This window comes from Panthera pardus, unplaced genomic scaffold (genome assembly GCF_024362965.1).
Source record: "Panthera pardus isolate Hobbes unplaced genomic scaffold, ASM2436296v1 HiC_scaffold_21, whole genome shotgun sequence".
Taxonomy (NCBI): domain Eukaryota; kingdom Metazoa; phylum Chordata; class Mammalia; order Carnivora; family Felidae; genus Panthera; species Panthera pardus.
In genome coordinates this window covers 29,568,852-29,591,003 of record NW_026526777.1, presented here as the reverse complement: position 1 = coordinate 29,591,003, position 22,152 = coordinate 29,568,852, and the positions used below count along the sequence as shown (strand labels likewise).

The following is a 22,152-nucleotide window of genomic DNA, read 5'->3' as shown; positions in this document are numbered from 1 at the left end:
TTGCATATTGTTCCTAGTAATGCTCCACCTAGTGGTTTCATAGTCTGTTGATGATCTGTGCCAAATTAATTACAGCATTGGTGGTTGCAATATGGGGATTTTTAAAATACTGTCATTCCTTTTACATTTCTTACTTGGCATTATTCTGTAAAGAAGAGCTTTTTCTTTCTTTTTCCCTAAATGATTATCATCATGAACTCATGAATGCTTTTTGTTTTTAATTCCTTGTATTATAATTCATTATTGTCATTTATCTTTTATTTTAAATATTTATTTTTGAGAGAGAGAGAGCATGCGTCGGGTAGGGGCAGGGGGTGGGGGGAGACAGAGGATCCAAAGCGGGCTCTGCGCTGACAGCACAAAGCCCAATGTGGGGCTCCAACCCACGAACTGTGAGATCGTGACCTCGCCGAAGTCCGATGCTCAACTGACTGAGCCACCCAGGTGCCTTTGTCATGAATCTTTTTTATACCCATGTGGGCCCATATTTGGCCAGTGGGAGCCCCATGCAAGCTGGCTTGTATAATCTTTTGACATCTCCCCATCAGTCTTTGAATATTTTTTTTCTTTTTGACATGACTATATTCCAAGATCACTTTGTATTTTTTTTTTTTTTTTTTTTTTTTTTTTTTTTGCCTCTGACTTGGAATCAGCCATTTTCTAAAGAGCTTTAGTTTTATTTTAATGGGGAAATGTTACTTAGATACCAAGATCTGGGCACAAATGTATTTATTGCTACTTTAGTAGTTATTGCTTCTAGGCCCTTTATTCAAGTTAAGGCTAGGAAAAATAGATGTATATAATCATGAGTTCTTTATTGGTTATAATTCAAAACTGAAACCATAGGGTTCTTCCATATTTGAATCTTACAATAACTACCTGCCCCCAGGATTCCTTCCCAGAGAGGTGCATCCCCAGCCTGATGCAGCTCTTGCCTGGGGACAGTTGCATTGCCACCTGTGCCCACCTTAATACGGCTTTACCAGCTGAGATCTACCTCCATCAGCACTATCTCACCGTCCACCAGCCATGCTCTAGTTAGAGTGCCGGAAGCATTTCTACAGTTGTTTTTGTGCATTTTTCAATGTATACTGCAGCTACTTCCAGCCAGGATGAGCTGTCTGCTTGGACGATCCAGGTTACCTCCTGGTTACAAAATGGCAGGGCTTTTGAGTAGTCCACCCCAATGCTATTCTTAACATTAAAACCATGTTCTTTTTAGAGCATGAAATGCCTTGTACTATTATTATCATCTCATTTTCCAGATGAGGATATTGAAGCGCAGAGAAATTGAGGACTTTGCCCCAAACCATATGGTAGGTGGCAGAGTCCAGGTTGAACCCAGGCACTCTACTTAAATAGCTCTTGCTCTTCTTAATTTATGCTATTAGACCATAGGGTTTAAATAAGATGTAGTAGAAGATGAGACCTGATGAGTGATTATTTTAAGATCAGGAAGAACTTCATCAATCAAATAATTTTGGACGTTTCTGCTAGGTTCTAGGAAGTCATGGAAGGCTTTTGCTTGTAGAATGTTGTGATTAGAGATGCGCTGCAGAAGGTTAATTTCTTGTGGCTGTGGAGACTGTTGGAGGCAAGATTCCAGTTAGGATGCTGTTCTGGGGCCTCTTTGGGGATCTAAAGAATCACCATCTCTAAGGTTTGGGCTAGGGAATTTGTAATTTTTTGATGATAAGCCAGATTTGGAACCACTGCTGTAAACTATTTCCTTTGTTTACCATATTTACTTGACTACTGGTATGCTGTTCCTTTATATGTCCACCCAGCGGAACCTCATTTAAAGTACACTTACTGTTAGACGTTAAACATATTCCAGATGAAGTTGATGGAACTCCTCAGGACGCATAATATCTTTCATTGGTCAGGGGCTTTTAATAGATGTTTGGGCTGTACTGTTTTTTTGTATATGTTCTTTTTCAGTAGAGATTAGTATCAGTTTGCTTCAAGTGATCTTGAAAATAGTTCACCATTGGGTACTGTGATTGTCAAATTCACCAAATGTAAATGACAGAATATAAACCAGATGCTCATACTACCCTTATAGAAACAGATTAAAGAGAACTCTTAGCTGTTTTGTTGTGTGCTCTATTTGTTAAATTTGGGCAGAACTAATGTTGAATCTCATGAGAGGGGTATTTTGAATCCCATGGACGTCGTCTCCTTTGGCATAGCTGCCGTTTTCACCATTCCATCTGGTGATAGCAGAGCAACAGTGGCACTTTTGGTCCTGACCATGTTTAATACAGCTTGGGTACAACATCAGTATGTCAGGAACAACAGTGCCCTAACTCTCCTGTAGGTTACAACTAAAATCTTTGTTGGTCAACGTATATTCCTGACTTTGTGTTTAAGGCTAGTGCTTTTTGCTCTTTGGATCAACTCACTTTTGATAGGCTGGATTTTTGATATGTGAAGATTTCCTTATACCAGAGGACAGAACTTATGATTAGAAGCATACATTTTTGGGCGCCTCAGTCAGTTAAGCATCTGACTTCCGCTCAGGTCATGATCTCCAACGATTAGTGAGTTCAAGCTCCACATTGGGCTCTGTGCTGACAGCTCAGAGCCTGGAGCCTGTTTCAGATTCTGTGTCTCTCTTTCTCTCTCTGCCCCTCCCCCACTCATACTGTGTCTCTCTCTCTCCCAAAACTAAACATTAAAACAATTAAAAGGCATAAATTTTTTTGTTGAAAATTTCAATTTTCATATCAACTGTAGACATCTATCTCTTAAGATTCTGGCTACTTCAAGGTTGAAGGGTGATTTATTTTTCTAAACAATGAGGTATTTTAGATATTATTAAAAATAACATTTGCTTATTTCCATAAGTTTGCATTCTGCATATCTTTAAGCAGGAAATATCTATATATTGATGATAAAAAGAAAAGTAAATAAATATGCTAAATTCTATTTTCCTTTTGCAGTTTTTTATTTTCAATTTCTTATGGCTCCAACTAATCTAGATAAAATATATATAGTTTACTTTTAAAGATCATCATTTATGATCTTTCTCAGACAATCCTTAAAATACTAAAATACTTCACTACCTAGAAAAATAAATCACCTTTCACCTTGAAATATTTATAAAGATACTTTGCAAACATATGGAATGGATTACTTAAAGCCATAAATGGTGATTTATGGGGATTTATACTGAAAGCGTGGGAGGAGAGCATCAGAAATTAATCTGATTTTTTATTTTGGCAATAGGTTGTGTTATATAATTGACGTACCATATAATTCACTCATTTGAAGTGTATAGTGCAGTGGGTTTTAGTATATTCAGATGTGTGCAGGCATTTCCACAATTTAAAAAAATTTGTGTCACCCTGAAAAGAGACCCAAGCATCTACTTAACACCCTTTACTGTCACCCATCCTATCTCCCCACCCACCCACCCCCAACCCTAAGTAAGCATCTACTTAACTACTTTCTATCTCTATATATTTGTCTATTCTGGACATTTCATATAAATGGAATAATATGATATGTATTTTTGTGTTTATGTGATTGGCATCTTTTACTTAGCATATTATTTTCAGGGTTCATCTGTGTTCTATATATCACTCTTTATTGCTGAATTGTATTCTATTGTATAGAATGTATATATTTTGTATATCCATTCATCAGTTGATGGACATTTGGGTTGTTTCTACCTTTTTGGCTATTGTGATATTTGTGAACAGTTTTTGTGTGGACACATAGTTTCATTTCTCTTGGATATATAGGCCTAAAAGAATAACAGGATCAAATGGTAACCTTTGTTTCACTTTTTGAAGAACTGCCAAACTGTTTGCACAGTGGCTACATCATTTACATTTTCACTAGCAGTGTATAGGAGTTCTGATTTCTCCACATTCTTGCCAACAATTGTTATTATCTGATTTTTAAATTATAGCCTTCCTAATGGATATGTAGTGGTATCTCAGTAGGGTTATAAGTGCTGTTTTACTTTTATCTCCATGTTAATTAAAGATAAATGAAGCTTACAGTAAACTTGTTTTATAAATAAATGATAAAGTATAATTTTCTGAATTGGAATTAACTCTGACAAACCCCAGTCTGATATGTATATGCTGTGCATATCACTTTAGCAGAACGATTCAAATACTTCATGTTCATGACTGATTTGTTAAGTCTTGGCTCCTTCTTATACCCTTCTAGGACTACTTGGACATGGGCACTTAGAGCTACTATTACCACAGTAGGCCAAGACCTGGATTCTTCTTAGGAATTTTTTTTAAATTCCATGTCTAAATCTGATATAAGAATAATAAAAGACATGCAATACTAGGACTTATATCTTAACTAATTTTTGAGACTAATAAATTTCTCACCTATAACACTTAAATGCTTCTCCTTACTTAATAGCTATTTTTATATTAAAAAAACTGTTTTCTGTCTCTCAAAAAGTAAATAAACGTTAAAAGAAATATATTTTAAAAAAACCTTTATTTTTGAGAGAGAGAGCAGGGAAGGAGCAGAGAGAGAGGGAGAGATAGAATCCCAAGCAGGCACTGTGCCTTCAGCACAGAGTCTGAGGCAGGGCTCAGTCTCCCCAAAATATGAAATCACAACCTGAGCTGCTATCAAGAGTTGGGTGCTTAACCGACCGAACCACCCAGGTGCCCCTTTAATTTTTTTTTTTTAATTTTTTGAGAGAGTGAGAGAGCATGTGATGAGTAGGGAAGAGGGGCAGAGGGAGAGAGAGAGAATCCCAAGCAGGCTCCACACGGGGCTCCGTCTCATGACCTGGGACCATGACTGGAAGTGGAAATCAAGAGGTGGATGTTCAACCAAGTGAACCACCCAGATGCCTCTGTGTAATAGCATTAACTTTAATTTCTAATACATAAATGTAACTTGTTTTGTGTAGAGTCCACTGATTGGAGGTAACAAAAATAAAATTTTTGTAACACAGATACAGAACCTAATACTGGCCTTTGTATGATACTTTAAGCTCTATTCAGTAAATTCAGTGGAATTCTGTAGCCTTTCCTTTTTCATTGGAACTGCTTTTTATTCCGTAAGCAGTCTTCATACTGCTGATCATAGCATATTCTGCTCTGCCCCCCGGTGGCCTCAGTGCACAACTGTTGCTTCTGCCACGGCTGTTGGAACTGCAAGATTCTGTCTTGCCTCCTGCTGCAGTATGCAGCCCCATAGAGTGGGGCACTGGGAGGAGTCTGCAGTGTGGATGTGAGATGGTTATGGGCTCTAGAGCCAGACCTCTGGGTTTGAATCCCTACATCACTACCTCCTTGCTGAGTAACCCTGAACAGGTTACACAATTTTCTCATCCAGAAAACAGGTGTAGTAATAGTCCCTCTCACAGGGTTGTTGTATTAAATGAGTTTAATACAAGTGCTGAAAACATTGCATGCTGAAAATATTACATGGCACATAGTATCTGTGTTAGCTGTAGTTGTTGTTATTCTGATCTTAACTCTTTAGGTAAGAAATTTAATATGTGTGCTTTATCTAGAGATATAAATTACTCTATATTCATTGTGACCTAGAGCTTATTATTTTTTTCTTAGTACTGATCTTTTCTAGATTCGTTATATACTTTCTGTTTTATATAATTTTTAATTTATCTGTACCTCATATTGTAAAATTAAAGGGTAAAAAAAGTCATATTAAAATTTGAAAGTTTAGTTTAAAGAAGTGGGTGATTATCATATAGACATAACTATAAAGACAATATGAGAAAATGTTTTTATTTTGAAAATGTATTACTAATCATGCTTAGTGTTTAGCATCCTAATTTTTGAAGTAAACTATAGATTTTATATGTGTGTTTTGCATACTATAACAAGGTAATTTCTAAGTAAGTTTTTTCTTTGCACCTTTTCCTTTCCTCTTTTTATATATATTATATGTATATATCCATACTTGTATGTATATACATATATGTATGTGTATGTATAGGGGCGTGTGTGTGTGTGTGTGTGTGTGTGTGTGTGTGTATCTTGAACATTATTATAGTACGGTGTTTTTTCCACTCAGTATTGTATTGTGCATATCCCTATTGTTAAATAGTTCAGGATACCATAAATAGCTCATTATGGTTGTAACATTGTTTCCTTCCTTTTTGTTATATATAATACTGTAATGGTCACTTTCATTCACATAGCTGTTTTTTCCTCTCAAATTATGTCTGTAGAATAAATTGCCAAGAGAAAAAATCTTGGTAAAGAGTACATGAATAGTTTTGTGGCTCTTGAAATGTTTTCCCACCTTTTTGTTCAAATTATGATTTTTAATGCTATCAAATACTGATTTCTGAGAACTTTCTTCCTTAAATCATTGTGCTAGGAAGAAAGATGAGAAAGACCGTCTGCTCACTAGGGCCAGAAGAGTTGAATGGAGAGGACACATATAAATAAATGACTTGAGTGAAAGGAGGTGCTAGAAGTGATAACAGTGTGCCGCTTCGACTCTGAAGGAATAACCGGGCTACCTGGGCAGTAGCAGTCGGGAAAAGACTTACTGGGTAGAGTAGAACGTGAAAATATCTGAATTTGAAACAATTATTTATGGCTATTTTTCTTTTGTGCATATGTTTATTTAGAATTTCCAAAACATATTTCTTGCTTAACTAAATAACTTAATTTCTGCCAACGGCATGATACAATAGAAAGAGCCCATTAGATTTGGACAAACTATTTAGTTGTCTGAACTTCAGCTTCCTCATATATAAAATGTGTAAGTGATACTTCCTTTAGAGAGTTGTGAGGGTTGTAGAAAGTATATGATCTCCGGCTTTATTTCAGAAGAGATTTGACATGAAAGAACTAGTATATTAATGACATACTTAGCACAGTATCTGGTACCTAAGTTAGACTTAATAAGTAGGAGTCACCATTGGTTGTATGATTGTTGTTATTAAGATAAAGTATTTGCCTTTCTATAAGTAGTGCTAAATTTTTGATAGGCTAGTCTACTACCTCCTAGTCGAAACCACTTTCTTAAGCTCCAGTGTAAAGCTAGCTCCCCATTCCTTCTGGTGACCCCCCAGACTAGCTTCTTCCCTTCCAACTTTCTTCAGTTCTTGCTAGTTGCCAGGTACCATGTTAGGTGTAGGAAGTATGAATATAACTAAGATAATGTCCTTGCCTTCAAGAGTCTTACTGTCTAACGAGGGAAACAGGGTTGTATACAGGTAACTGTACTATGATGAGAGAAGTCGGTGATTCTCAGCCCTGGCTTCTGGGGAACTTTTTAAAAATACCAGTGCTCATGCCCTACTTTAGATAAGTCAGAATTTAATGCAGGTATAAACACTATTTTGTAGGAACCTGTACTCATTCTGTAGGAAAAATGAGTCATTTTGATTGGAAAGTGAATTGGAAAAAGCCTTTAGAATGAAGATAACAATCAGGCCAATGTCAGGACTTAGTCTAGATTATAAGGAGGACAGCAACAGCAAGGGCATGGAAACTTGAAAATTGGCGACAGATTTGGGGAATGGCAGTCTTCTCTGCCTATTTTGAAAGGAGTGTGATTTGGTGGAAGGAAATGGTAAGTTAAAAGGCTAGAGTAATAGGTAGGGACCAGCTGTTAAAGTACTTTACCTCTGTTTAAGGAGTATGGACTTTAATATAAAGTAAATGAGGTAGACTTCATGAGAGAATGTGATATGATGAAATCTCTGATTTGGAAAAATAACTAGTCCCTAGTTTATAATATCTTCAAAAGCAAATTCTAGATAGATTTAAAGCAATAGAAAAAGAGGAAAATATTTCTGTATTTGTGGGGTGGGGAAACCTTTTGCAAACGTGAGATAAGTTCTGGGTCATAAAGGAGAATAGCAAGATTGACAGATTTTACCAAGTATCTATTTAGAACTTCTCCGTAGCTAACTATACTACAAATAAAGTTGAAAATCCAAAGGCACACTAGGAAGATGTATTTGCTATTTGAATGACACAGAGCTAATATACCTAATATATAAAGAGCTCTTACAAATCAAGAAATAAAAACAGATGAACATCTCAAAGAGAAAAACAGGCAAAAGATATAAACAGGCAGTTTTCCAAGGGAAAAAATACAAGTTGGTTGCTTAACATGTAAAAAGATGCTCATCGTTATTCAGCGTAATGCAAAGTCAAATGAGTGTGTGTGTGTGTTTCTTTTTTTTAAACTTTCAGACTGACACATATGATAAAAAGTGAATGGTACCAAATGTTGACAAAAAAAAAAATGTGGGGAAACAGGCACAGTGATAACATTCTTGGTGGGAGATAAAGGTTGCTGCAGACTTTCTAGGGAGCAGATTAATGGTTATTTATGAAATACATTATTTATTAATTATTAATTATTTATGAAAACTTAAAATGTGTAATGTAATTAATGTAAATGTTTATCTATTTGGTGTGCATTAAATTTTTTTTGTAAGAATACTTACCAAACTGTTCACATTGCTAGGGGAGGAGGACCGGGAGGGGTAGTTTCTACTTTATGTATTTTGTAATGTTTGGAACTTTTAAGTGACAGGGTGTAACAACACTTTTGTATTTAAAAACAAACAAACACGCACAACACAAAAAGGCAAAGGAAAGACTGGGGGTCCTGGGTTGCTGGACGAATAGGATAAGGAAAAAGCTGGAGCCAGGAGAATCAGAGCGTCCTTTGCCTTGTTCAAGTGTGAGAAATGTTGATGGTCTGCGCAGGAACTGTGGCAGTCAGAAAGAGGAAGATGGCAGATTTGAGAGACATTTTAGAAGCAGGATCTATAAACTTTTTCTACTATGTGGTTATGAAGCTTGAGGAAAGAGCATAGTCAAAGATGCTCTGAAGTTTGTAAATTGTATTGCTGGGTAAATGATTACAACATTATCAAAAATAGGAAAAACAGGAAAAGGAACATTCCCTGAATAGAAGAGAATGAATGTCTTAAAGATCCTCACTAATTATTTCAGTGATAAGTTTGTTTGGTTCAGTTAGCTTATCTCTCATTTGTGCTTTCTTATTAAGGCTTATCTTCTGTAGTCTTTAGTTCTGTTACTTTTTGTTAGGAATTGTTACTAATATTGTAAAATATATCAATAGCAGTTTCTAAGTGTAATTTTTAAACTCTGTTCTTGTTTTATATTTTCAGAGTGCTCATTTGGCCATGATAGATACCCTAATGATGGCTTATACCGTAGAAATGGTCAGTATAGAGAAAGTAATTGCCTGTGCTCAACAGTACTCAGCTTTTTTTCAAGCCACGGATTTGCCCTATGATATTGAGGATGCTGTCATGTACTGGATAAACAAGGTAGGAATATGCTCACTTGAGTAAAAATGAGTCTCCTAACCAGGAAAAGTACAATCTTTAATCATATATTGCCACTCTGCTGTAGATTGCAGGTTTTGTCTGCTCCAAATTCTTATTCTGAAATATATTTTTTAATGTTTATTCATTTTTGAGAGAGAGAATGTGAGCGGGGGAGGGGTGGGAAGGGGGGACAGAGGGTCTGAAGTGGGCTCTGCACTGACAGCCCCAAGCGTGATATGCGGCTCGAACTCATGAACCATGAGATCATGACCTGAGCCGAAGTTGGATGCTCAACTGACTGAGCCACCGAGACACCCCTCTTATGTTAAAATCAACCCCTGATGTGATGGTGTTAGGAAGTGGGGTTCTGGGAGGTGATTAGGTCATAGCCCTCATTAATGGGATTAATGCCCACATGAAAGAGGCCCCAGCAAGCTCCCTTGCTCCTTCTGCCATGTGAGGTCACAGCAAGAAGATGGCCGGGAAGCAGGCCCTCCCCAAGCACCAGACCTGCTCGTCCCTTGATCTTGGAATTGCCTGCATCTAGAACTATGAGAAATACATTTCTGTTTATAAGCCACCTATTCTGTGATTATTGCTGTTACAGCAGTCTGAACAGACTAAGGCACACTCCATTGTTGTTTTTGTTTTAAATCAAAATGAAAGCTAAAGTTGTTTAAGTTACTTAAAATTTCCCATTACCTTTTGATTAAAAAAAAATCTGTTAAAATGATGAAAATAGATTTCTGTATATTCTACAATATCTGTAATTACATTTAATAATGATTTAGTTCATATCAGATTATTAGAAAATTTCCAGCACTCAGAGTAGGGTGTTGTATACACTGTGGGTGTTCAGTGAGTATTTTTTGAATCTAATAATGAAGTAATTCCTATTTCCTATTCTCTGATTCTTAGGTTTGCTTGACTGAGTTGCATAAGACTGTAATGATTGTAGATTTCTCTTGGAAATTTTTATGGAACTGTGATTAGTTATTTATGCTCTGAAGATGCTTAAATTGTCAGCTTATTACTCCCTTTGCCAAATTGAGTAATTCCTCCTGATTTGCATTTGTTTGTAACTATCACTCCAGAAAAAAATGAAACCTTACCCATGAACAAGACCAGAGCAGATCTAAAAGAAATTGTACCTTCAGGTATCCTTCCTTGAATGCTTGCATAACGAGAAGCTAAATGTAAAAAACTTCATTTATCATCGTTATCAGTATCAATGTAGAAAGCCCATTTAATACTCTGCTCCTGGAGTTCCTTGATTTCTTCCTCCTTAGCTCTGGACAATCATCAGGATGTAACCTTCACATCTTATTGCAAACATCTCATTCATTCTTTTTTTTTTTTTTTTTTTTAATTATTTTTTTTTTTAAATTTTAGAGAGAGTGTGAGCAGGGGAGGGGGGCAGAGAGAGAGAATCTTAAGCAGGCTCTGCATTGAGCATGGAGGGGCTTGATTTAATGGCCATGAGATCAAGACCTGAGCTGAAATTAAGAGTTGAACACTCAACTGACTGAGCCACCCAGGCACCCCACAAACATCTCATTCTTAAATAATTCCTTCACTTACTCAAATACCCCTACCGTTAACAGTGTTCAGCTTTATCATGAGTTCCAAACCATTGTGGCTGTTAATTCTTACAGTCTCAGTTAAGATTTCTTTTTTGAACTAGATTCTTGCAAGTACTGTCAGTTACTTTGCCTCCTTTTCTCTCCCTGTGATTTATGTGACACAACCCTGGTTGAGCTCAGTTACCTGCTTTCTCTCTAGGGTGCAGCTATGGGTATAAAGGAGAAATTTACACAAGGAAGCTAGTTTCGCTTTAAATTTATAAGCACAGACTTCAGATAAACACTCAGTGCTTACTGCCAGGCCAACAAGTGTGTCCCTAAGAAGTTCACTTTCCCACACTTGAAAATTATTTCATCCTTTCTTCTCTAATCCTCAGACCTTCCATAGCCCATCCCTTGTTAACTGTCAGTTGAGGACCTTGCCTCATCCTTTTTTTGAGACGAGAGATGGGAAGTCATCAGGTGGGAATTTTCTTTTTGCTACCAAATCTGTAAACCTTTCCACATCAGTATTCATTGTCTTTCTGTCTTTCCTGCTTTTAAAGTGGAGAAAGTGACCCCTCCCCCTTCCTGTCAAAGACCAGTTTCTCATTACTTATTACTCTAGAACTCTGCTTTCTTCCCTTGTCTTTGTCATTGGTCCTCTGTTCAGTTCTTGTCATGCTTCCATATGCATTAGAGTCCCCAGGGAACTTGTTAAAATGCAGGGTCTGACTTTATGGGGTTGGGGTGGAGAGTCTGCATTTCTAAGAAGCTCCAGTGATGCTAATGCTACTGGTCTGTGGACCACACTGTGATTCCCTCACTCTCCTGCATCATCCAGTTCTCCCTCCCTATTGGACCATTCTTACAAGAATACAGACTTACACTAGTGTTTCCCATTCTGATAAAACTTCCCCAACCCAATTCCTCCATACACAGAACTTCTCCAAAGAGTTATTTCCTCATTCACCGGCCTTCTCTGCATTCTCTCCCATCCCCACCCCTATACTGAGTTGGTTTGGGAGTTGGCTTTCATCTTGACAAATCGAGTGAATACTTCTCTGTACTTCTCTTAAATTCAGCCTTTACTTCTAAATCATGTGTGACCCTTCTAAAGTTTTGGTGGAGAACCCAAGGTGTTTACCTTGGTGTTGGACTCGAGTGCCACACCAGCTCCCCCGTAGCAGGCAGCTTCTTCAGCCTCTCAGCAGTTGTTCCCCCCTCCCCCTCCCTCCCCCCTCCTCCCTCCCCCACCGCCCCCTTGACTCTTTTGAGTCTTTCCTACACGTGCATAGTTCAGGGCTCAGCCAAGGATTTGAGGGCAGTTTAGATGTGCAACTGGGGTGTCCCTCCACAGTGATTCCTTCTTTTCCAGGATCTTCCTCAACATCCAGCCATTCTGACAGTCTCCGATTTCTCCCTCAGTTCTTCAATCCAACACAACTAGTTTTCTGCTTGGTTCTATCCACTGTGCATTGTGTGAATTGAGGAGAAAGCCCTTGAAAAACATAGATTTCACTCAGCATATTGCCTCCTTTCAAAGGTCACATCCTTTCCCATTTCTGTCTGCTTTTGATTGCTCTCCAATACCTTCGGCAGTTGCTTTTTTTGTACTTCGTCCAGTTTATAACTGCTGTTCTGGGGAGCTTAGTGTGATACATGCTATTCCACTGTTATCAGAACAAAATCTCAGAATATCTTTTTAACAGTGTAACTTGAATCATGTCATTCCTTTATTAAAACTTTTAGGGGCTTCATTTTACACTTAAAATGCAGAATGCACCATGGCCTACATCCTGTGCATTTCTCCATTCTCAGCTTGGGGCCACTGTTCTCCTCTCACACTTCACTCACTTCATTCTAGCTGTCTGCCTCCCCACAGGGCCTTTGATCATGATGTGTCCCGTTCCTGGGCAGCTCATCTCCCGGTTTTTGCACGGCTTCCATTCCATTGTTTCTTTCTTTGTTGATAAGTATTTTTTTATTTATTTTGAGAGAGAGAGAGAGAGAGAGAGAGAGAGAGAGAGCAGGGGAGGGGTAGAGAGAGAAGGAGAGAGAATCCCAAGCAGACTCCACACTGTCAGCACAGAGCCCAGTGTGGGGCTCAAACTCACAAACTGTAAGATCATGACCTGAGCCAAAATCAGGAGTCAGACACTTAACTGACTGAGCCACCAAGATGCCCCATCTCAGTGTATTTATGTTTTTAATGTTTATTTATTTTGAGAGAGAGAGAGAGAGAGAGAGTAAGCAGGGGAGGGGCAGAGAGAGAGGGAGAGAGAATCCCAAGCAGGCTGCATGCTCTCCACGCAGAGCCCGATGTGGGGCTCGGTCTCTCAAACCTTGACATCATAACCTGAGCCAAAATCAGGAGTCAGACACTTCACTAACTGAGCCACCCAGGCACCCCACATCATTTCTCAATTTAGACAGCACTTTTTCCTCACAACCTTGTCTGAAGTGGGCACCTGTCAAGTCTTATTTTCTGCTGCAACACGTCTTCTTTACATCATAGCACTTCCGAGAGTTTGTAATTATTTTGCTTAATTGCTTAAACAAACTAGGATGATCTTGGGGCACCTGGGTGGCTCAGTTGGTTAAGTGTCCGACTTCGGCTCAGGTCATGATCTCACGTTCATAGGTTCAGGCCCCACTTCGGGCTCTGTGCTGACAGCTTGGAGCCTGGAGCTTACTTCAGATTCTGTGTCTCCCTCACTGTCCGCCCCTCCCCTGCTTGTGCGCGCACAATGTCTCTGTCTCTCTCTCTCTCTATCTCTTTCTCTCTCTCTCTCTCTCCCCAGAATGAATAAATACACATTTAAAAAAGAGAACACTAAAAAGAAATCTAAGTAGAGTAATCTTTGTGAGGATAGGTACAATGCCCATCTTTCTTTTTTTAGTCTTGGTGCCTAGACTAGTGCAGTGTTTGGCAGAGAGATGATGTGTAATAAATAAAAGAGGTAGGTACAGCTACAGAATTAAGCTAGGCCTTTTAGAACTTTGGGAATTTATAGAAGGATAAAGAAATCACTTAATTAAGAATGTTGAGCACCTTTACGCGGCCATATCCATCCTATTCAGTTTTTAGATAGAGGTTGAAAACATTTGATTCAACCTGAACCTCCTAGTGTACTTTTTCTTGCTCCATTCTACGAACACCAGGTTTGTTACTTATTTTCTCATCATGACTTCACTCTGGTCTCTCAGATTTAGTATGTCCTTGTTCCTTTTGGCTCTTATTTTGGGTTACCCTAACCCAGTTGCCATTTTTTCTGGATAATACACCCATAGGTATAAAAAACCTACCATAGAAAAGTGAGAATAACATGGCTAAAATAGCATGATTGGCAGAAAATGAATTTGAATTTAAAAATAAGCAAAATCACAGAAGACAAGATTGTACTAAATGACTGACTCATGCAGGGGTACCCACAAGTTATGAATACATGAACCTTAACATTATTTGGTTCTACCTCTCTTTCCGGTTTCATCTTGTAACCCCTCCTTTCCTCGCCATGTTTCAGCCATACTGTTTTTTCAGTTCCTCAAACATACCAGATTTTCCCCACCACAATGCCTTTGCTTATATTGTTTATTCTTTGTCTGGAATACTCTTTTTTCTATTTTTATCATGGCCAGCCTCTCATTTTTAGGTCTCAGCTTAAGTTACCTCTCATGGAGGCCTTCTGCGACACACCCAGCCTTCCTAAAATAGGTCCTCCCTCTCACCCCCATTATTTTCTTCTTATCTCTGTATTTACAACTCTCCTAATAAATTGCCTTTTTGGCGGGGTGGAGTTGGGGGTCTCTTGCCCTTTTTTTTTTTTTTTTTGGTCCTATGAGGATAGGGACCATTCTGGATTTATATATATCACTGTATCCCTAGCCTCTTAATACAATGTCTGTTACATAACTAGCATTCAGTAAATAGCTGTTGAATGTGTGAATAAATGAATGAATAATGGTTTAAAGTATCAATATATGACCGATTTGCTTTTTGAACAGAATTTAGATAAAAACTTTTTAAAAAATCATGAAGACATTTCCAAACTGATAGATCAGTTGCGACTACATAGCAGTGAATTAGAAAGTATTTCTTTTTTAACCTAAAAAAAAAAGAAGACACACACACCACCCCCCCAAAAACAACAGAATAACTCATAAACTTTCCCAGGTTTTAGTCCCATCACCTCTTTCTGCCTAACTCTCCCCACCACACAATTGGTAAATTGATCAAAATATGTCAAGATGCATGTGAATTATAAAGCTGCTTTGTAGCACATAAATTACCAAGACAGAAAATGTTAGTGATTTTGGCAACATGTTGGATTAAGACTACAACCTCCTGCTTATAAACACCTAGACATATGTTTGATAAACTGTAATTAGAAAAGTTTATATTACAGAGGTGAGCTTTAAAGAAGGAAAAGGAAGTTCTCAGGTGCCAGGAAAAGTGGGGCCTGGAAGTTTTGGTGGCTCTCCCACTGGGCTGTCAAGCATATGCTAGAGTTTTAAAGTCATTTGGACACAAGGAAAGGCCTTGGTTTTGCCTGCTGTGGGAAGTAGGAACTGCAACCTCTATTTAGACCCACAAAAGATGCACAGAAAGCTGGACCCTCAGTGAAAGGGAGCACATCAGCCATGCTTTAAGTGCCAGAAGACCCAAATACAAGTAGCTTAAAGGATTTATTATCTCACATAGCAACATCACTGAAGGTGGGACATATCCAGGGTTAGTTAATTTAGGGACTCAACAGCAGCAACAAAAATATAGGGGCTTTCCTTCTTTCCTATTCTGTTATTCTTTTTTTTAATCGTTTTTATTTTGTTTTTTGAGAGACAGAGACAGAGTGCTAGTTGGGGAGGGGCAGAGAGAGAGGGGGACACAGAATCCGAAGCAGGCTCCAGGCTCTGAGCTGTCAGCACAGAGCCTGATGCAGGGCTCGAACCCACAGACTGCGAGATCATGACCTGAGCTGAAGTCAGACCCTTAACCGACTGAGCCACCCAGGCGCCCCTCTATTCTGTTATTCTTAATTCTATACAATGTTTCCATTTGTGGTTGTATAATGGCACCAGTGATTGCAGGGATCATACCCAGTCACAATAATGTCTAGCAAAGATGAGAGGGTATTCTGGACTCTTCTGTTTACAAAGAAAACTTGCCCTCAGATTGTCTTCCCACCAGGAGGTCCTGTTGTCTAAGATAGATTCTTTTGCCTGTACCTAAACCATCTTTTAGCAAGAAGAATGAGGCTATCATGATTTTCTTAGGCTGATTATGAGTTTCCCTCTAGGTCTGGGAAAGAGGCCTCCTTAACTGAACATGCAGGAAGATGAGCACTCAGCTGATGATCAAGGAAAATGGGAGAAGGCAACAAAGTAACAAAATACTAGTACTAGGCCAGTAATAATCTTTCTGGCACCTGTCAGAGAAGCAAATTTAAAAATACTCTGAAAGTTCACTTCCACACTCAAAGGCAGCGGGGGAGGGAGAGTCTTTGCTGCAAATTCAAAAGTACTGACAATCAAAAATTATGAAACACATGGAGAAGTGAGGGTTACATTGCAAGAACCTCAGAGAGTAAGGTTCTGAGACTATAAAAATAAATGTGTGGGGTTTTTTTTTTTTACATTTTATTTATTTATGTTTGAGAGAGAGCGAGCGAGCACAAGTGGGGGAGAGGCAGAGAAAGTGGGAGACACAGAATCCGAAGCAGGCTCCAGGCTCTGAGCTGTCAGCACAGAGCCCGACCCGGGGCTTGAACTCACAAACTGTGAGATCATGACCTGAGCCGAAGTCGGCCGCTTAACTGACTGAGCCACCCAGGGGCCCCAAAAATAAATGTTTAAATGACTGGAAATAAAACATGGAATAAAAACTATAGGAAAGAATAAGGCCCCATGGGGACATAACGGAAAAATAACCAAAATAACTTCAGAAATCAAAAATGTTGTTCATTAAAAATCAAAAGTTTAAAATAGAAGATTAGATGTAAAGAGGGAATTACTTGCCGAAAGGAAGTTACCCAGAATGAAGCCCAGAGAGATGAGATGGAATATATGAAATCAAGATTAATGGAATTCCTAATTGGAATTCCAAAAAGAGATTACCAGAGAGAAGCGGGGAAGAGAGAATATATTTGAAGAAATACACAATTTTCTACAACCATTGAAAGATACAAACTTTCAAATTCAGGAATCACAATGAGTTCCAACCAGGATAAATTAATACAGATCCATACCGACACATATCATAAATCTTCAGAACTCTAAAAATTCAAGACAGAGCCTCTGAAAAGAATGGCAGTTAGACTGTAGTAGCCTTCTCAGTAGTAATATTTGCACACAGAAGACAGTGTAGCAAAGTCTTCAAAGTGCTGAAGAAAAATAATAATGAACCTAGGGTTCTAGACCTTTTATTCAAGATTAAAGGTGATACTAAGATTTGTTCAAAGAAAGGCGGTTCATTACTCACCTTTGCAGAACTACTGAAAGATTGTACTTCAGTAAGAAAGAAATTGAACCTAGAAAAAAGAGGTGGGATGTAGGAAGCGATGATAAAAAGCAGAATTGTTACACATTTGTGTAAATCTAAATAAGTATTATAAAAAATCATAATATCTCATTTTGAGGCCCATAAGAAGCAAACTATAATTCTGAATGAAAAAGCATGGAGATGAAAGGGTATGATTTGATTTAAAGGCTTTCTGAGGTTTTTGTATTATTCACGAGGAAGGTAAAATACTGAATAACTTTAGACTTATACTAAGGCAAGGATACACATTACTATTTGTATTTTAAATAAAAAAAAATGTTTAAAGTAATCTATACACCCATCGTGGGGGTGGATCTCACAATGCCCAGATCAAGAGTCACATGCTGTATAGATTGAGTCAGTCAGGCTTCCCGACAGAACAAACTGAGGGTTGCTAGAGGGGAGATGGGTGGGGGATGGGTTAAATGGGTGATGGGCATTATTAAAGAGGGCACTTTTTGGGATGAGCACTGGGTGTCATATGTAAGAGATGAATCACTGGGTTCTACCTCTGAAGCCAAGACTACACTGTATATTAACTCACTTGAAATAAAATTAAAAAATCAATCAATCAATCAATAAATAAATAAAATGAAAAAATTAAAAGCTAATGTACATTTTTAAATTAATAGATATTTTAAATCTAATATATCATTTTAACAAATTTATTTTTACCTAATTCATACTACTAAAGCCAAATATTGTTTTTTGTTGTCTAGTTCACTAGTCCTCAGCACTTGTTCAGATGGTGACCTCCCTCTGAGTCATGATGAGCTCTCTAATACATCACATCCCTTTAATTTTTTTCCTTGAGATGTACAAAAAAATATCATGATTCAACTTCAGTAGTAGAACTTTCTAACCAGCATTTGGGAACTAATTATTAATAATTATTAATAAGCCAATTATTATATTCATAAAGCTAATTATTATAATAAGCTAATTATTTCACTTCACTGTTTTGGGTACCCAGGTAGGTTAAGTAGCATGTCATGTCTTGTCATGTCTGCAACATGTCTTGTAGTTTTCTTTTTTTCTATTATGAAAGTTAATGAATTATCAACATGTAAAATTTTCTCATTATCATGATTTTGGTATTTAGGATGACTTATACCATTACATCACCTTAAAGTATTTTATTAAGGTTTGTTAAAGCCCCTATAGAGATTTAACTATCTGGTATAACTTTGAGGATATATTGTTTATAAGAATCTATGGAACATGTGCTATGTATCATGTACTTTACTTGGTATATTTTGTATATTATTTCTGTTGTCCTCTGTGTTTTCTCAGTTGCTTATTTATTTAATCACCTATTTATTATAATAATTTCAGTATTATCAGTTTCTGTGGGTCACAGATCCAGGCCCTGCTTCCTTGCATCCTCTCTGAGTCCGGCCAGGTTGCAGTCAAGGCATTGGCCAGACCTGTAGTGTTATCTCAACGTATGACTACAGAATGATCCACTTCCAAGTTCATGTGGTTGTTGGCAGTGTCCATTGCAGGCAGTTGGACCGAGGACCCCAGTTTCTTACTGTCTCTGGGCTGAAGGCAAGGTTGGCAGGTTCTTGCCATGTGGGCCTCTCCACAGGGCAGCTAACAGTTTGGCAGCGTGCTTCATCAAAGCCAGCCAGAGTTGGCTAGCAAGATGGAAATTAGAATGTTATGTAACTTGATCTCTGAAGTGATATCACCTTAGTTGTCACCTTAGTTGTGTCCTGTTGGTTAGAAATATAGGTCCAGCCCACACTCCAGGGGTTCAGTGGGGACCATTTTAGAGCCATAATATCCCAACTGCTTTATGAAATAGCTTTTATTAAAAAGTATCTAAGGCTCAGAAGTATCAAGAAATTATTGAGGTCACAGCTTGTAAGTACAGGTTTTGAATCTAAGCTAGGTCTTTTCTAATTCTGCTGTCTCTTCTATTTTGTTTAACCAAACCGATGATCGAAGTAAGAGAGCAACTAGGAAATCTTAGAACGCTGCAGATTCACGTGCCAAAATAAATTTGTTGATTAAATTCCTTACAACCCCTTAGAAATATCATGAGTATAGAAGACTCTTAGTGACTATTGTTCATTAAATTTATCATAAATTAAAATTCTCTATTTGTTTTTAGCCACTGAACTGAATTTTAGGCAATAGAAGAGTTCAGAAAATTATTGATTTAGTTTAGAGTTATAGTGGTTGATAATGGCATAATGTTTTCCAGAGTGCCAGAATTAATAAATTTGAACTTTATTATTATTAGAGTGACCTTAAAATTATTAGCTCAAAATCCAGAATTGTTTAAACTATTCTTAAGAAATATTTTATGCAGTACATAGACTGTTTCTTAACCTTTTTGGATTATGGACTGTTTGAATAATCTTTGGGAGATAAATTAAACCTTCTCCCAGAAAAGTTCTCATACAGAAATTTTTTTCATCTAATTTAGCTGTGGCATTATGACCGCACTAAAACCCGCTCATGGTTCAAGGACATATCTATGAAATTACAGATTAAGAACTTGATTCAAAGGGTTTTCTATACATATATATATATATATATATATATATATATATATATATATATATACACACACACACAATAAAATATTATTCAGTCACTAAAAAAAAGGAAATCTTGCCATTTGCAACAGCATGGATAGATCTAGAGAGTATAATACTAAGTGAAATAAGTCAGAGAAAATACCGTATGATTTCACTCACATGTGGAATTTAAGAAACAGAATAAACAAAGGAAAAAAGGAGACAAACCAAAAAAACAGACTCTTAACTATAGAGAACAAACAGATTATTATCGGGGGGAGAAGAGAATGGGTGAAATAAGTGAAGGGGATTAAGAATATACTTATCTTAGGGTGCCTGGGTGGCTCATTCAGTTAAATGACTCTTGATTTCGGCTCAGGTCATGATCTCATGGTTCTGAGCCTTGGCTCTGTGCTCACTGTGCAGACCCTGCTTGGGATTCTCCCTCCCTCCCCGGCCCCCCCCCCCCAAAAAAAAAAAGTTTGTCTTGATGAGCACAGAGTAATGTATAGAATTGGTGAATCACTGTATTGTACACCTGAAACTTGTATAACTATAATGCTGTATGTTAACTATACTGGAATTGAAAATAAAATAAAATAATGCTTTGTGCCATTTGAAAAAAAACCCTAAAGTGTTTTTTTTCTTTTCTTTTCTTTTTTTCTTTCTTAGTGCAAGCGGGGGAGAGGGGCAGAGGGAGAAAGAGAGGGGGCGGGGGGAAAGAGAGGATCTTAAAGAGACTCCATGCTGTCCGTGCAGAGCCCGATACGGGACTTGATCCCGAGACCCTGGGATCATGACCTGAGCTGAAATCAAGAGTTGGACACTCAACTGACTGAGCCACCCAGGCGCCCCTCCTAAAGTGTTTTCTAACAATAAGAAAACATTAATTCTAGGGAAAATAATTTTTTTTGCTAATCTCTTTTATAAGAGATTAGAAAAAATTTTTTAAAAAAATAAAGTTTTATTGTTTCCTAAGCATTAAAATTAGAAGTTGTTGAGTACCCTTTTTTCTCTAGCACTCTAAGCAATTCTTGACATATAGTAGGTACTCAACAAATATTTAATAAATTAATGAATTAATTTCAGAATATCAAATGAAACACTTGTAAAATACTTTTTTCTGGTTGGGAAAATGAAACTTTCTCATTTGAATAGTACTGATATTTGACATCAGAGATCTGACCACAGGCCTTTCAAGGTGCATGTTATTTTATCATCATATTTGAATATAAATTCAAATTAGTGTTTTTATATTTTAAGGTAAATGAGCATTTGAAAGACATTATGGAACAAGAACAGAAATTGAAAGAACATCACACAGTTGAAGCTCCAGGAGGTCAAAAGGTATATATTTCAAAGAAAATAAGGTGTCTTTATGAGACTATGTATGTTCACATGTATGTGTTGTTTGGGAAATACATATATTAATTAATAGATATGTTCATTAAATTGTTTTTTGGTGGTGTTGTGTGCCCTAGAAAGCAGGTCATAAATACCAAGTGAGTAGAAGTGCAAAATGAAGGTTAATCGGGTGGAGGTATTTAGGAAAAATTGTTAATGATTAGAACTCAATTTGTGGAGTACTTGGCAGAAACAATGACTTTGCCTTTGGCAAAGTGTATGAAACAACAGAAAACATTTTCAGTGTACCAGCCTTACAATGACTTCTCTTAAGACCAGCCTTTTAAATATATTCCAGTAGTTGTAGGTTGTACATATGGTTATTCTGTGAAGAAAGAAACAACATTAATATGGATTCATTCTTTAAAAATTCGTGTGGCTTTTAGAGTTTCCTTCTTTGAAAATTTGTGTTTTTGTTATAATGAGAGCTCTTTAATCATGTTGTGTAGCATTTGAATTGAGGTGTAAGAAATTATAATTATTCAGCGACCTTATTTTCCAATTTGGATTATTTAAAGTTTATTATTATACAGTTTTTCTATTCATTTTGGGCTAATGCTCCTGGTCACTGATACCTCTGTAAGAAGAGAAAGAGAAAAAAGGAAGGAAGGGGAAAGCTGTTTTGTGTATTATCAACTGCAACAGAAAACTTTGTGGGAGACCACCTAAAATTTTGTCAGAACTTGATGTTTCGGCATCACAGTGAATTCCCTCATTTAGCTTACTGACTAGCTCCTGAAAATACTATCCATACTTGATTCTTCATCCTAACTTTGTTGATGTCCTTTCCCCCTAAAGGTACATGAGAATGGAAATCTTTTTTTTCAT

General features: G+C 37.4%; 1 protein-coding gene across 8 annotated transcripts in view; it reads left to right on the top strand.

Annotated features, from left to right (window-relative positions):
* The window catches only part of CAMSAP2 (calmodulin regulated spectrin associated protein family member 2), a 112,138-nt gene that overhangs the window by 50,826 nt on the left and 39,160 nt on the right, over positions 1–22,152 (top strand). For all 8 annotated transcript variants that reach the window (XM_019430971.2, XM_019430965.2, XM_019430956.2 and 5 more), the window contains 2 exons: positions 9,125–9,286; positions 21,184–21,267. In XM_019430971.2, the coding sequence (XP_019286516.1) occupies positions 9,125–9,286; positions 21,184–21,267 (246 nt within the window). The remainder of the gene's footprint in view (positions 1–9,124; positions 9,287–21,183; positions 21,268–22,152) is intronic.